We start from the raw sequence: 14,544 nt of genomic DNA, 5'->3' as shown, positions 1-14,544 counted from the left end.
AGAGAGAAAGTGAATTGTTACAGGAAATTGAGACAAGTGTGATTATTTAAATGTATGTGTGCTTTTGTCGATCTAATCTAAGGCAGCCTTCAATATGCCAGAGGCAAGCAAGTGCTCAACAAAAAATATAGCCAAGTAGCTACTGTGCAAAGGTGCAAAACGATGACAAATTATACCATTCAGTCTTCATCAAAACCCTTCAATATTTGCAGTTTGAACACAAAGCGAACAGGTTGTGGAACAGAACAGGGGAAAGGTCTCCAAAGGTGAAAATGAAGGACGGGAGCAGCTAAGAGGTCAACTCCTCCCTGTGGGTTAATGGAGATATATGTCAAAACCCCATCACCGTCCTGTCAACTGCTTACAATGTCTGAATGACAATCCAAAACAAAGACAACAACAATGCACCCCAATTCTATTCAATCGTAAAAGTGAATGTGAGGGCAGTGTAGTTTGTAGTCATACAAAGGATAATTTGGCTACTTAGAAACATTGGCTCGAATTTGTGTATAATGTTTGGTGTAAAATTTGCCATTTTAAAGTATAAGGCAGGCATTATTCTATGTTTATCTTAGTGGCAATGGTTTGCATGAAAATAATTAATAATGCTATTCTAAAAGATGAAATAGTGAATTTTTGGTGACTGCATTCAGCAGTGGATTGTAATGACTATATTGCTGCGTTAACGGGTGTATGTCAGTAGGACAGTGTATGTGGAAATGACAAAAACTAAACCCCATTGGTCATGTTCAAGTTATGAAGAAACAAGTAACCTAGAGCAACACTGTGACTTTTGGACAATAAAGGAGATCGGCAGTTAGAAAAATACAGATTACTATCAGACCTATCCTTTACGTGTTTTTCAGTCGGTCATAATTCATACCTGCCTGTGTTTGCGTCTCAAATGTGAACAAACCTATAACCTATTAGAGGAAGATAATGACTCAGATGTTGTGTCGTCTCAATTAATCTGACAGAGAAAGGACATTTCAATCCCATGTTTTGAATTTTGGTGATGGGGGGGCCACCCTTTTGTTTCCATCTTGGATCACAGATTGTGCCTTCGACCCCTCGGCTAGCTAAAGAAGCACACAACAAACCCAGAAGACACAACTGTGGACAAGAGCACAGCAGGTAGAGCTGCACAACACCCCCCCTCCTAATTCGGCTATCTGACAAATAGGCTTTTATGCCACCTGCACAATGGCTGTGTGATTGTTCAGATTGGCACAACGCCAACAACAGACTGTTACTCTTAGTGACAATCATGCAGCAGTGGGTCTGACACAGAGAGAAAAAGCCGATCAGCACAGAGGGCAGATCATACTGCTGCCTCACCACAAACAAGCAGAATTACTGCATAACCAATCCAGAAACACATAGTGACATCTTTCTTGCCTTAATCAGTTAGTAGGAGACTACACTGACACACAAGCAGACTACATTGCGGAGGAAAACTGTATATTATCACTATTTATCAAATATATTATCCAGCAATGAGCAGAGGTGACACAGGAGCAACATCTGTCAACATGGACCTTCAGTGGTGAGATGAGACGGCAAACAGGAACTTAATCCTCTGTGATGCTGTTGAGGCAAACGGGTAACCAGATCCATTTTGTCATGAAAGTCTGCTTTCTCTCTGCTCAGCTGCAACAGTATCCCCATGCTTAACCAAGACCTGAGGCTTCACAGGCCAACATTCTCATTATCAAATTAAACAAACATGCATGGTATATGAGTGAGGTTTTCGGAACCCCCACTCACCAATTAAACATGAAAATTGGACACTCTTTCAGACAGTACTGCAGGCATGTAAAGGGTGGAGCCCACAAGTTAGAGAAATAATCATAACTATAAAGAATGTCAGCTGAATAACATATTGGCTACATGGTTGGATATAATACCTACTAAATTCCCTGGTCCCCTTTTGGTTTTATGTGCCAGAATGTTCTGGTTTCTTCTAGTGGTCTTACTGTATAATCAACTCAAGCCAAGCGCATATTAAATCTGATTCATCATGTGCAACATCATGCTCCTGAAATACCTTTGTTGCTACCATTTGAATAGCCATGACCATTCTTAATAATCTCATGAAATGAACAAACTTGACCATTACCCAAAACAATTACTTCTTACTTACGTCTAACTTCTTGACCATTACCCAAAGCAATTGTTCTAAACGAGATGGCTTTATAAAGGATTAAATGAAAACATATGGCCATTTCTATTCATTCTGTACATTAAAAGAGGCAGTGCACTATAAATCTTTTTACCTAATAGCATAAATCTGCTATTCATCATCATCACTTTGCCTATCAAAGTTGCAAACAGGAATGCAGTTGTGGAAACATGACAACTTTACCTGCCAATTAGATACCCCATATTATTTTCTTCTCTAGTCATCTGCAATCTCCCGTCACTGCTGTGTACCCACAAAAGGTGAACACACATTCTTTGAATACAGTAAAGCCAGAACCTCTCCTCGAAGACCAATTAATGCCAGACAAGAAGGCCCCACGAAGGTTGACTGACTCAGCACTTTTTGATGAACACCCCTGCTAGAGAGACTTCTGCATCAGTGTCTACAGAGGGACCCGCAGAGTCTGGGTGAGCCAGGGGGGGTAATGAGGTTTAAAAATCTATCTACAGTCCTGCTTCACTAACCGTTGACCAAGCTTCACACTCAAGACATGCACACGCAACCACTTACACACTGAACAATCACCAAGCTGTTCTATTCAAGTCAATAAGACCCGTAAACTGCTACACAATCACAGAAGGGGCAACTGGTATCTGATTTCCCTCCTTGAAGTTTAAGCTGTACTGTGTTTGTCGATTCCTCTCGTTTATAAATGCACTTTTATTCTCCTACAATGAAAATCTGGTATGCTGTGTGAGTGTCTTCCAAACAATGTCCAAGTGGGTCAGAAAAAATTTCAATATTGGAAACGGAGCTGTCCTAAGAGAGATGAAACAAAATGATCAGAAACTCTGAATAGTTGAGGCAAGAACAACTGGATTTTAATAGGCTTGACTTCTAACTGGTTGTTGAACACATCACGAACACTCAATAAAACAAAGAAAGGCATATTCAGCAAAAAACTGCTGGCTTTCAGATGTGCTTTATATGTACCAGGGCAGTGGAATGCTAAAAAAAAGTGTCTTCTTCTGTGCTGTAGGTCAGCTACACATTTCACATGCTGAATCAATTATGACAATTGTAACAGCACTTCATGTTATCTTCTCAAGACAAGCCGGGGAATAAGTCCATGAGGATTCACAACTTTACTAATCATCTGCAAATCAATGTCACATATTGGAGCAAAAATGACATCAAGCCCAACGCATAACATATGAGTTCTACATACAGTAACATTTTTCCTTCAACATAAGACCCCTAGCAAGTTCCACTGAAATGCTATAACAGGATCTCATTCCACAATCCATGTAATCCACAAAAATATTCAAGGGCTATAAATGACGGGCCATCTGATCCTAACTACGTCCCCCATACTCCATCTCGGCCCAGGGCTACAAATACAGGAAATTGTGTGTGCGAGGTCAATCAATTTATCACAGCGAGAAAGCTAAATGACACACTGACTACCTTATAGTCTGCAGATATGTCTGAGCACATGCCTGGGCTATATGGTAAGTTTATAACTAAGTGAGACTGTATCAGAGATGCAACAGGGGATTTATGAGTCACAATCGCCTATAGCTGAGCTTCAAACACGGTGTGGAAGTGATTATGGCCCTTAAGCTCCCGTGACATGGATATCTCCTGGCTCTGCAGCGCGCTGTCAGAGGATCATACTTTAATCTGTTTGTAAAGACACTTGGTATGACACAGGCGCCTCAGGAATGTAACCTGTCATTAATATCAATTACAGATGGATTCAATGGCAAATTATCAGGAACTCAGGCAGTATATGAATATAGCACTATTCTCTTTCCAAAGGTAGTGTCTGGGCTTAAATTAATCCAACATTTTTCTCTTGAACTGGAGTTATGTCAACAGTGTTATTTTTGATATCAACTTGTAAAACTCAGACAAAAACTAGGAAATACTCAAATTCTTTTTTGTATGTTTAATGTTTTAAGTTGGAGACTGCTGTTGACAGATTTGCAGTATAAAAGAAGGGTGAAAACAAAAGTAAAATGAAACAAGTAAAGGTGAAATGCCTCATCAGACCATTTATTAGCTCAATAATCATCAAATCAACAACCCTGAGCAGTGGGGGATGTAATCCTGGGCACATCAGCACCATAAAAAGCCAGAGAGCAGAACTGCCCTATTTTTTTACAAAATAATTGGCTAACCACCTTCACCCCCAGCCTCCTCAGACAACACTGTGTGGGTTTAATGACACACATCCATACCAGCCTCTGCCAGCTGGCACTACACAGGACCTGGCAGGCTCTGTCTTCGACGAGAGAAGAAGTGGACCACTTTAACCTCACAGCTCTCAATAGCCCCCATAAGCTCCTAACAATTTCAGATGGAACTGGGAAAGGACGGCACGCTCATCGTCCAATAGAAACACAGAGCCAGAGAGCAGCTTATGAATTCCAAGTTAGACAAATAAATCCATACATGTTTGCGGTCCAGCCGGCCAGGAGCTCTCATGCCAACCTTTGGTTCATGATCATCTAAAGTGGGCGGCACATGAATGATATATCAACATACTCCACAGTACATGAAAAAACATATGGAGTCAATAAAGTAACTGGCCAAAGAACATGTATGAAACAGAAATGAAACTAACACAATTTTAAACCTTTCTCTTCTTCATCCAGGTCTAGGAGTGATGTCAGGACAAAGCCTCGTTTAACTTCATATTACCAGGAAACAATGCAGCTAAATTAGAAGCTGAAAGTTATATGGTGTTTGGTGTACAACTGTAGTTTGGCCACTTCTAATGAGAGCACTGATGTAACATTCAATTGAGACGAGGGCAATTACTCATGAGACGCGTCTGTAGCTCCTAAGTGGTTTAGATTACATCACTTCTCTCACCGGGCCAGGGAGGCCAGGTATTTTAAGAGACATGAATGGATGAATGCCATGGAAACTCCTTGACATTGAGTCTGTATCACAAAAGGGCACTAATGATACCAACACAGAACTGATAAAAAAAAAAATTCATTTATACGACTAAGATCAGCAGAACCTATGTATAAAAATGTGCTTTTTTTCCTTAATAGAACAAATACTATAATCTATAAAAGACATATCCTGTAATGAGATTGTTGAGATATTTGGTGCCTGTTTCACAGATGAATTTGTCAAGTTAATTATACTAATTATAAATCTAAACTTATTTTTCCCCTGGAATCCCAAAGCGCTGGGAAACCTCTAAAACAAAAAGTCCCAAAGATGAGGTAAAGCCTGTCCCCCTCGTTTCTTCATCAGACTCAAGCACCTCCTGAGAGCAGCTTTTGAGCGGGAGACCTCAATCAGATGAGGGCCGGAAAAGGGATTATTTAACTAATTCTTCCTGCAACAAAATGGGTATCATTATGATTCAAATCACTCTAATATAATCAAATTGGCAAAATAATATAGCAAGCAGGATACTTATATGTATCCCCATATCCAGGATTTAAATAAAGACTGTATCATTGGCCTTTTTTCTCGCCTAAACGTTTATGTGTCTCTATAAAAAGTATATTGATGATGTCTGGCTTTTAAGGCAGATAAATATGTTGGGTGTTTTTAAAAGTCTGAATGTTGTAATTAAAAAAACTTCCAGGTGAGTAACTCTTGGATAATACATTTATATATATATATAGTAACATGACTATTATCAACCTGCAGTGCCAGATAGTGCACTAGAATATATGACGCACTTTATTTCAGTGACGGAGAATGTTTTTCATTTCAGCATATTGTGTACATGCAATTGTTTGCTTTTGTAGTTTGGTGAGAGTGAAGGAAAAGTTAAGCGAGAGAGGGTCAGAGACAGGGGTGATCGTTATCTTACCCTCCTTCCTCCTGAAATCCCTCCAGTTCATCTCTCTGCTCCGCCAGGGTAGACTCCAAGTCCAGGTAGCTTCCATTATGGGACAGCTGAAGGGCACAGTCATCAGGCTAGATCAGGAAGGAGACAAAGTTAAATACTGGTCTGTCTTCAACCCTCTAGAGATCATGTCATTTACACTTTACACATGTAAAGAATGCTACACATTGAGTAAGTACTGCAGTAGATTTATGAGTTTATGGTTTGTTGAGGCTGAGAGCCAAATACTGCTCCTATCTGATCAGTCCAGAACCTACATCTTAGCTAAACAAGGTAAAATAAGGTCGTTTTGGAGACTCAATGACTTGTTACAACCATGTCCATGTATGATATCAAAATAAGTAAACCTTTCCAAAACTGCAAGGGAGACAATCTATCTAGACATTATTGCTCTGGAAAGGTTGGTTTGCTGCTCCTGTGAAACAGAAGGATGACAGTGTTGAAAGTCTATTTTATGGGCTAAATATTAGTTTATAACCATATGCATAACAATCACGATGAGGTAAGGCTTTGATTCTATAAATAATAACTTCTGTCGCAACAACAATACTGCTCATGTCGACAGTTATAGTTTGAGTTATGGTCGTATTCAAAACAAAACAACTTTGATCTTTTTCATGGGTCGATGGGCAAACGCACGGTGCATTTGAGGTTTATGTCTAGTCTTCTGTGGACCATAGAAAGGTATTTTATCAGTTCCAGTCAGCACTCTACAATGACAAGCAGGGCAAGGTTGGAGAGAAATCGTGCAGATTTGGAGCAGCTTGGCAGTCTGGTGCCTCTTATCTGTCTGCTCTCCTGTCTGATAAACTATCCTCACACAAGAGGATTTCTGCAGAGGAGGTTTGATTTGTCTGGTCTTGATTGGTTGTCAACAGCTGACTGTGGTCAAGGAGATGAGGAATTAGTCCTGTGTCTGTTCACTTGTCTGGCTGACCTCCAAAATTGGAGATATTAACCTATTTATATTCAGAGTCTGTCAGCTCTACAGGACAGCGGCTCCAACAGTGAAGCAGAGGAAGGGAAAACAAATACCATTACTGGAGGGCAAACATATGACTGAAGTGAGGAGAGTGGCACTGCTCTGCTCCATCAGCAGCCAGGGTATCTAAAACAACCTCATACTGTACAGTCCTGAAAATATGCTGAGCACAAAGAACATTTGTCTTCTCTTGTCAGCTCACATTGAGGGCTTTGTAAGATAGCAAAGGCTATGATACACTTGCAAAAAAAACTATTTACCCATCCCAAAAACAGTTTGCTAGATTATTTTCTCTTAAAAGAAGAGCAACGCATCCAAACATATATGTAACATGTGATTTTTAAATTAGAGTGGTTATTGCCAGGTCTGATGCAGTTCAATTTCTCCCCACATATGACAGTAACTTAATTTAACGTGAAGGGAAAGGGCTGGGAAAGACATTATGGGTCTGATGGCTTTGATCTGTTAAGCCACTGTATTTGTATTACTGAACTACAGCACTCAAGGACTGTGTCATATTTGAGAAGTAAAACAAAACATGTGGTTGGTTAGGATAACTCTTTCTCCAACTCCCTCACTATGAGCTGTCTTGTCTGTTTTCCATGCATGGTAAACCAAATGATTAACGGTAATATAATAGTTGGGCAGATTATAAGGCTGAACATCTTCGTTTTGAGAGACCAGATAAGAGTCGAAGCACAAGGCCTATGCAGTAAACATACAGAGAAAACTTGTAGCTGCTCAGTAAATCCTGTTGCATCTAAGACAGTGATGAGCTTCAGTTAGTTAGATCGTTGTTGATGTTCTTGCAGTTAGGCGGACTGACAGATAAAAAGAGACACAGATAAAGAGAAAGGTAGAGAGGCGGTCAAACAAACAAAGCTAAACTGTACACAAGTAGAGGAGGGAGGCAAGGGCTTCTATGGATTAAAGGACAGATCCTGGACGGACTGGAAATCCAGGCATGAGGAACAAAGTTAGGCTCACTATTTTTATGCCGGTGGACTGACATGCCTTTAAACATTATTAATGACATTATTAAAAATAATGAGTGTGACATTAATATGAAATGTAGCACACATAAATTAAGTTATTCTGACCAGCGGCTGAGCCCTACATAATGTGGCACTGAACCAAACCAAGAAAGCGTTGTTATTTTACACTTTAACGTCTAAATCAAAAGAGCGGCTGTCCTAAATGTCCAAAATGTTCATGGATTAATATGGTTATTCATTCAACAATGTTTCACTTGCTTGATGTTGCCTTGTTATTTTGTTTTTTTCATTTGTCATATATGGGTGTTAATCGGTAATATATATATTTTTTTTATTTCAATGTGGCTTTATTAGCATGGAAGTTTCAGAAAAACAATGTTGCTAAAGTTTAAAAATAAACAAAACACACAATCATTTTAATTTTAGGTTTAAAAGTTTAAATTAAAGTTTAAGATTTCTATTCATTAATCTTTAGTTGGTCTCTTCAAGGTGTTCTCCATCACTGCTTATTCTAACTATTCACTTCTTCTTTTTATGTTAATTCAAAATAAATCTCTGTTGCTGCCTCTGCAAGCAGAAAATATACTCCTTATAATACAGAGGAAAAGATATGCAAAAACATTTTTATGAATTGAGAGCATATGCTCTCACTCTCGAAGAAATCCGACTTATTATTACAGTATATTTTGAACTATTTTTACATTTCCTATTCCTTGAATTTGACTTTAAGCACCGTTCGTTAATTGTATACAAGGGGAAAAAATGTTTGTTCACTTTAAGCCTTACGCTCTGTATCACAACCTGAAATAGACAAAACATTGGGTTGAATTTGCAGCCGTAACCAGTAATTAGCTGTGGAAGGATGAAATGCCTTTCCCCACTGAGGTTTTGACTCGCAGACCAAACGCTGAAAAGTCAAAGTGAACTATGCAAGTCTGCCATTAATCAGTCCCCATCTGTACCTCCATCTACTCATCCATGTATTCATATTTCCATTATCTTAGCAGTGTCCCTTCAGGTTTTCATTGTATAATCAACCTGGATTACTGATCACAAGTCTTGCCATGTAAAACCGTGCCAGGTTGATTCACAAATGGCCCTTAATCCAGGAAACAGTGCTACCAGATTATCAGTAGCAGAGGCTTTCGTAGCTGTCCCCCGCCTAGGACTTGAACCCACAGTGGCCTGTGATGGCCAAGTCCAAAAAGGTAACCACAAGTGCTCTGCTCACACACTGAGGTCTGGCCTCTCCCTTCAACCTCCATACTGTGGTCCACTGACCATGGAGGCAGTTAAGACAGACAGAGCTAAAAATAAACACCATGCAATTTCCAATTTAAAACTGCTATCTCACTCCAAATTTCTTTGGAATGCAAAAACGTATACTGTGTGCGAGTTGCACATTGGAAACTCAATAGCCTAACAACATTGCTTTTTACATAGTTTTACAAATGCTAACCCCGGGTTAGCTAATCTTACACATTTTTATCTGGTATCTGCACCGGGCTCTAAATCAAACAAGATGGATTACACTTAACGGTTAAAGTTTGTTTGATAAAGGTGGAGATGGTATTTGTGGCCTTTCTGTGAAGGCAAGTGATTTAAAACCCATTAAAACACGCTTAATGCATGAAAGAGAAACCACAACAGTAATCCTCGGTCAAGCATGCAGATGATGAGTCTGTCCACCGATGCTGCATTCTTCTGAAAGGAGCCCTCTGCTGAGACAACCCTTCACAAAATGCAGAGACCAGCAAAACCTCAACTCTGCATAACAATGTGTAAAATAATTCAAAGGAGCTCTGACAGGCATGAAGGAGGAACCTGTATTTTACAGCATTTAACATAACTTCTCATTATGGGAAGATGTGATTTTTTTTTTTTGCAAGAAAAATGTGGCCCAGAAATTGAAATCTGTAACGTGAGAGAGTCCATTCTCCAAGACCACATTTTCCCTCCCTTGAACACTGCTTTGCAATCAGATGCCCGGCATCAAGGCCACAAACTACAAAACATTGACAGAGAAGAAAGCATGTGAAGGACTATTGATCTATTGATTTACGATGACATTACAAGCAGATCAGGATTAATTTTGAAGGAGCATGGTCATTTGTCATCTGACGAGGAGAATGCATTATTTATGACAGAATAGACAGGCTGAGACAGGTGATGACTCATCATACTTTCTATTCACAGAAGAAACAGAAAAGTTTGATGTTTTAATTGGCATTAAAGTTCTGGAAGGCAACGGGATGAAAAACTGACTTCAAAGTTTGTCTGCTGTCCTGACAAATCTGTTGTTGCTAGACAACAGGCATTTATGGTTTGAATCCTCGTTGCTATAAAACGTAATCCTTGGTCGTAATGTCTTTTGATGTTTAAACCTCACAAACAGTTAATCATAATTGATGTTTGACTTTGAACAGCTGCATAGCCCATGTGCCATCCAATGCACAAAACCAATGCAACACACATGTATAAACAAAACACACTCACACACACATACAGATCAGCCCTCTTGAGACTGCAGACTGAAACTGACAGGAACAGCCCAGAGACAGCATATGCTAGCTGTTTTGACTCCCTCGACACCATGTGTTAGCAGCGTGCTATTTATACCGGATTGAGCTGCACCATAGAGACGGAGCTCAAAGACAACAGATTTGCTGCCCCATGCATGTACATTTACAGGGTCACGTCAAAGTCACATCCTCAAACTTTTCAGGGTCTGAATCAGAGAACTCAGTGTGGTCACACAGTCTTGTCATCCACCTCACCCACCCACTGCTGCCCACAGATGCCCATGTGACCAAATCTCACTAACCCAGCGCTGCTGAGCCTACCGCTGGTACTCCCTCTCTGTCTCGTTTGTGGTCCAGCTGGCCTGCTGCTAAACTGAGACCAGTCGACTGTGCAAAGTACATCAGCTCTTTGTTTGTGTTTTTAATTCTGCCCGCTTCCCTCTCCTCTCTCAAACAGTGGAAAGAGTTCTCATCCCCATCCTGCTGGTCAGAGTGAGGGGGCTGCAGAATGAGAGCCAGGCTTGTGGTGATCCACAGCATCCTGAGGCTTCCGTGACTTATCTTACCAGCTCCACTCAAACAAGATGGAGTACCATTGATCTGACAGAATGAAGAAAGACCCTAATTAACTTTCTATTTACATGACTTCCCAACCAGACTAAGATGAATGCTTAATAAAAGACTCAATCTCAGATCCTATGGCCCTTTTGCTTTGTTTAAATTTGAAGGTCAGTAGATGAGGCCTCTAGGTATGTGTTTGGATGCACAGAAACTGGCATGTCTCAAAAGATATAGAGGCCGCTCAAAGAAAAATAATTGAAAATGGGCTTCAGGTTTACATTATTTGTCACTGGATTTCTTTAGGAAACCTAAACAGGGCAACTAACACCATACCAAAGAGGAACATTCAGTTGTTTTGAGCTGCTTTAAACTGGCTGTGCAGTTGTGCAATTTGGGAAGGCCAACTTTTGCAACCAAAACAGACATAATGCAGCTGACCAAACACAACAAGGTAGAGGTACTGCAAAACACATTTTGCTTCCGACGGAGGAAATAAGAGAATATTCCATGAAGGCAAGATGCCAAATCAAAATGTGTTGTGTTTCCACACAGATTCAGAAATTACGTTGTGATCAGATGGTTGAAAATAGAAATCCCCCGATTTAGGACAATCAGGATGAGGAATTACCCTCTCCGATCCCTCAACAACTGACCAACTTGGCATTTGACTCCCCTTCTATATTTGGGGCTTTGTAGAGACAATAGCAGAAGTTGTTTTCTACATAGACTCCAAGCTCATAGTTGAGCCAGGAGACACCCAATTGAAAGTTGATAGAAGGTTAAAAAAGAACAAACATTGATAATTGATATTTTGAGTATGACACCGATGCATTATCTGTTTCCCTTTTTGTTTCCTTTCTATTTCCCCAAATAACTGGAACAAAACTGTTCAAAGATTTAAACGATCTCTCTGAACGTATCTAATGGATAATAATACAACAGGTCAAACTGAGGGGATTGGTGTTGTGGTTGAGGTAAACATTAATAGATCCCTGCTTCTCCACCAAATAATGGGTGTCTAAATAACTCCAACATCACTTACTGCCAACAGGATACTCCATATTGTCATATTATAAGCCTATCTTACTGACACTGTGCATGTTATAACTGTGTAAAGCATGCTGATGCTCCATCAGTACCTGGCTCTATAAACAGTCCATAAGGTTTGTTTAGTAGTAACCCCAGGTCCAAGCTAATAATTAATTTAGGATTGTGTAGGTGTTTTTTTCTGAGCTTATTTAAAGAGACATGAACACAAACATCATCAAGAGATAAAGAAGTATACTGCATACCTTCTGCGGGGCTTTTAGCAGCCGGTGGACTCCAGCAATCTGATTTATCAGAGGAATATCTTCCCTGAATGTGTACAGAGGTGGCCTGGTGGGCTCTGGGAAGTTGGTGCTGTTAAATGGATCAGTATCATCTAAGAACTGCACCCTGCATATAAACGTAGTCATGATGTATCCATGCAAGGCGAGTTTGGAGAATGGAAATAGTGGATGCGACACCACAGCCTCTGACAGACAGACAGGTCTTCTGCAGCAGCACAATCCTGCACCCTCTGTTATCCTTGGACCTTCTCCATTCGCAGAGGATCAGGACAGTGAACGCAGCAGTCCAGGAGTAAAGATCCAGGGTCAGTATCCAAGGGCATTGCGGGCGTTTGGAGGTGCAGACTGCGGACGGGACTGCTGCACTGGTCTGTGAGCGATGGGAAGCGGTTCCTCCTCTCAAGCTTAGACTCTGCCAGAAGGACACAGCAGACCCGGCTCATGTTACAGGCGTAATGGCGACATCTAGCGGCCAGTATGAGAAGTACACAAACAAAAAAAATTCAATTCAATTCAGTTTATTTTGTAGAGCCCAGAATCACAAATTACAAATGTGCCTCAGAGGGTCCTTACACCCTCACATCCTCTGTCCTTACACCCTCACATCCTCTGTCCTTACACCCTCACATCCTCTGTCCTTAGACCCTCACATCCTCTGTCCTTAGACCCTCACCTCCTCTGTCCTTACACCCTCACATCCTCTGTCCTTATACCCTCACATCCTCTGTCCTTACACCCTCACATCCTCTGTCCTTACACCCTCACATCCTCTGTCCTTACACCCTCACATCCTCTGTCCTTATACCCTCACATCCTCTGTCCTTACACCCTCACATCCTCTGTCCTTAGACCCTCACATCCTCTGTCCTTACACCCTCACATCCTCTGTCCTTAGACCCTCACATCCTCTGTCCTTACACCCTCACATCCTCTGTCCTTACACCCTCACATCCTCTGTCCTTACACCCTCACATCCTCTGTCCTTACCCCCTCACCTCCTCTGTCCTTACACCCTCACATCCTCTGTCCTTAGACCCTCACATCCTCTGTCCTTAGACCCTCACATCCTCTGTCCTTAGACCCTCACATCCTCTGTCCTTACCCTCACATCCTCTGTCCTTAGACCCTCACGTCCTCTGTCCTTACACCCTCACATCCTCTGTCCTTAGACCCTCACGTCCTCTGTCCTTACACCCTCACATCCTCTGTCCTTCCCTCACATCCTCTGTCCTTAGACCCTCACCTCCTCTGTCCTTAGACCCTCACATCCTCTGTCCTTACACCCTCACATCCTCTGTCCTTAGACCCTCACATCCTCTGTCCTTAGACCCTCACATCCTCTGTCCTTCCCTCACATCCTCTGTCCTTAGACCCTCACATCCTCTGTCCTTAGACCCTCACATCCTCTGTCCTTAGACCCTCACATCCTCTGTCCTTACACCCTCACATCCTCTGTCCTTAGACCCTCACATCCTCTGTCCTTAGACCCTCACATCCTCTGTCCTTACACCCTCACATCCTCTGTCCTTAGACCCTCACATCCTCTGTCCTTAGACCCTCACATCCTCTGTCCTTACACCCTCACATCCTCTGTCCTTAGACCCTCACATCCTCTGTCCTTACACCCTCACATCCTCTGTCCTTAGACCCTCACCTCCTCTGTCCTTAGACCCTCACATCCTCTGTCCTTACACCCTCACCTCCTCTGTCCTTCCCTCACATCCTCTGTCCTTAGACCCTCACATCCTCTGTCCTTAGACCCTCACCTCCTCTGTCCTTAGACCCTCACATCCTCTGTCCTTAGACCCTCACATCCTCTGTCCTTAGACCCTCACCTCCTCTGTCCTTACACCCTCACCTCCTCTGTCCTTCCCTCACATCCTCTGTCCTTAGACCCTCACATCCTCTGTCCTTCCCTCACATCCTCTGTCCTTAGACCCTCACATCCTCTGTCCTTACACCCTCACATCCTCTGTCCTTCCCTCACATCCTCTGTCCTTAGACCCTCACACCCTCTGTCCTTAAACCCTCACATCCTCTGTCCTTAGACCCTCACCTCCTCTGTCCTTACACCCTCACATCCTCTGTCCTTACACCCTCACCTCCTCTGTCCTTACACCCTCACAT

At 41.7% G+C, this 14,544-nt stretch overlaps 1 protein-coding gene across 1 annotated transcript in view; it reads right to left on the bottom strand.

Moving 5' to 3' along the window:
- fhod3b (formin homology 2 domain containing 3b) overlaps positions 1-12,543 on the bottom strand; it is an 81,102-nt gene extending 68,559 nt beyond the window's left edge. The window contains exons 1-2 of the mRNA XM_054621842.1: positions 12,379-12,543; positions 5,991-6,097 (exon numbers count right to left, since the gene is read on the bottom strand). Of these exons, the coding sequence (XP_054477817.1) occupies positions 5,991-6,097; positions 12,379-12,543 (272 nt within the window). The remainder of the gene's footprint in view (positions 1-5,990; positions 6,098-12,378) is intronic.
- Positions 12,544-14,544: the final 2,001 nt, after the last annotated feature.

Source organism: Anoplopoma fimbria, chromosome 20, assembly GCF_027596085.1.
Source record: "Anoplopoma fimbria isolate UVic2021 breed Golden Eagle Sablefish chromosome 20, Afim_UVic_2022, whole genome shotgun sequence".
Classification (NCBI taxonomy): Eukaryota; Metazoa; Chordata; class Actinopteri; order Perciformes; family Anoplopomatidae; genus Anoplopoma; species Anoplopoma fimbria.
This window is presented reverse-complemented; position numbering and strand designations above follow the sequence as displayed.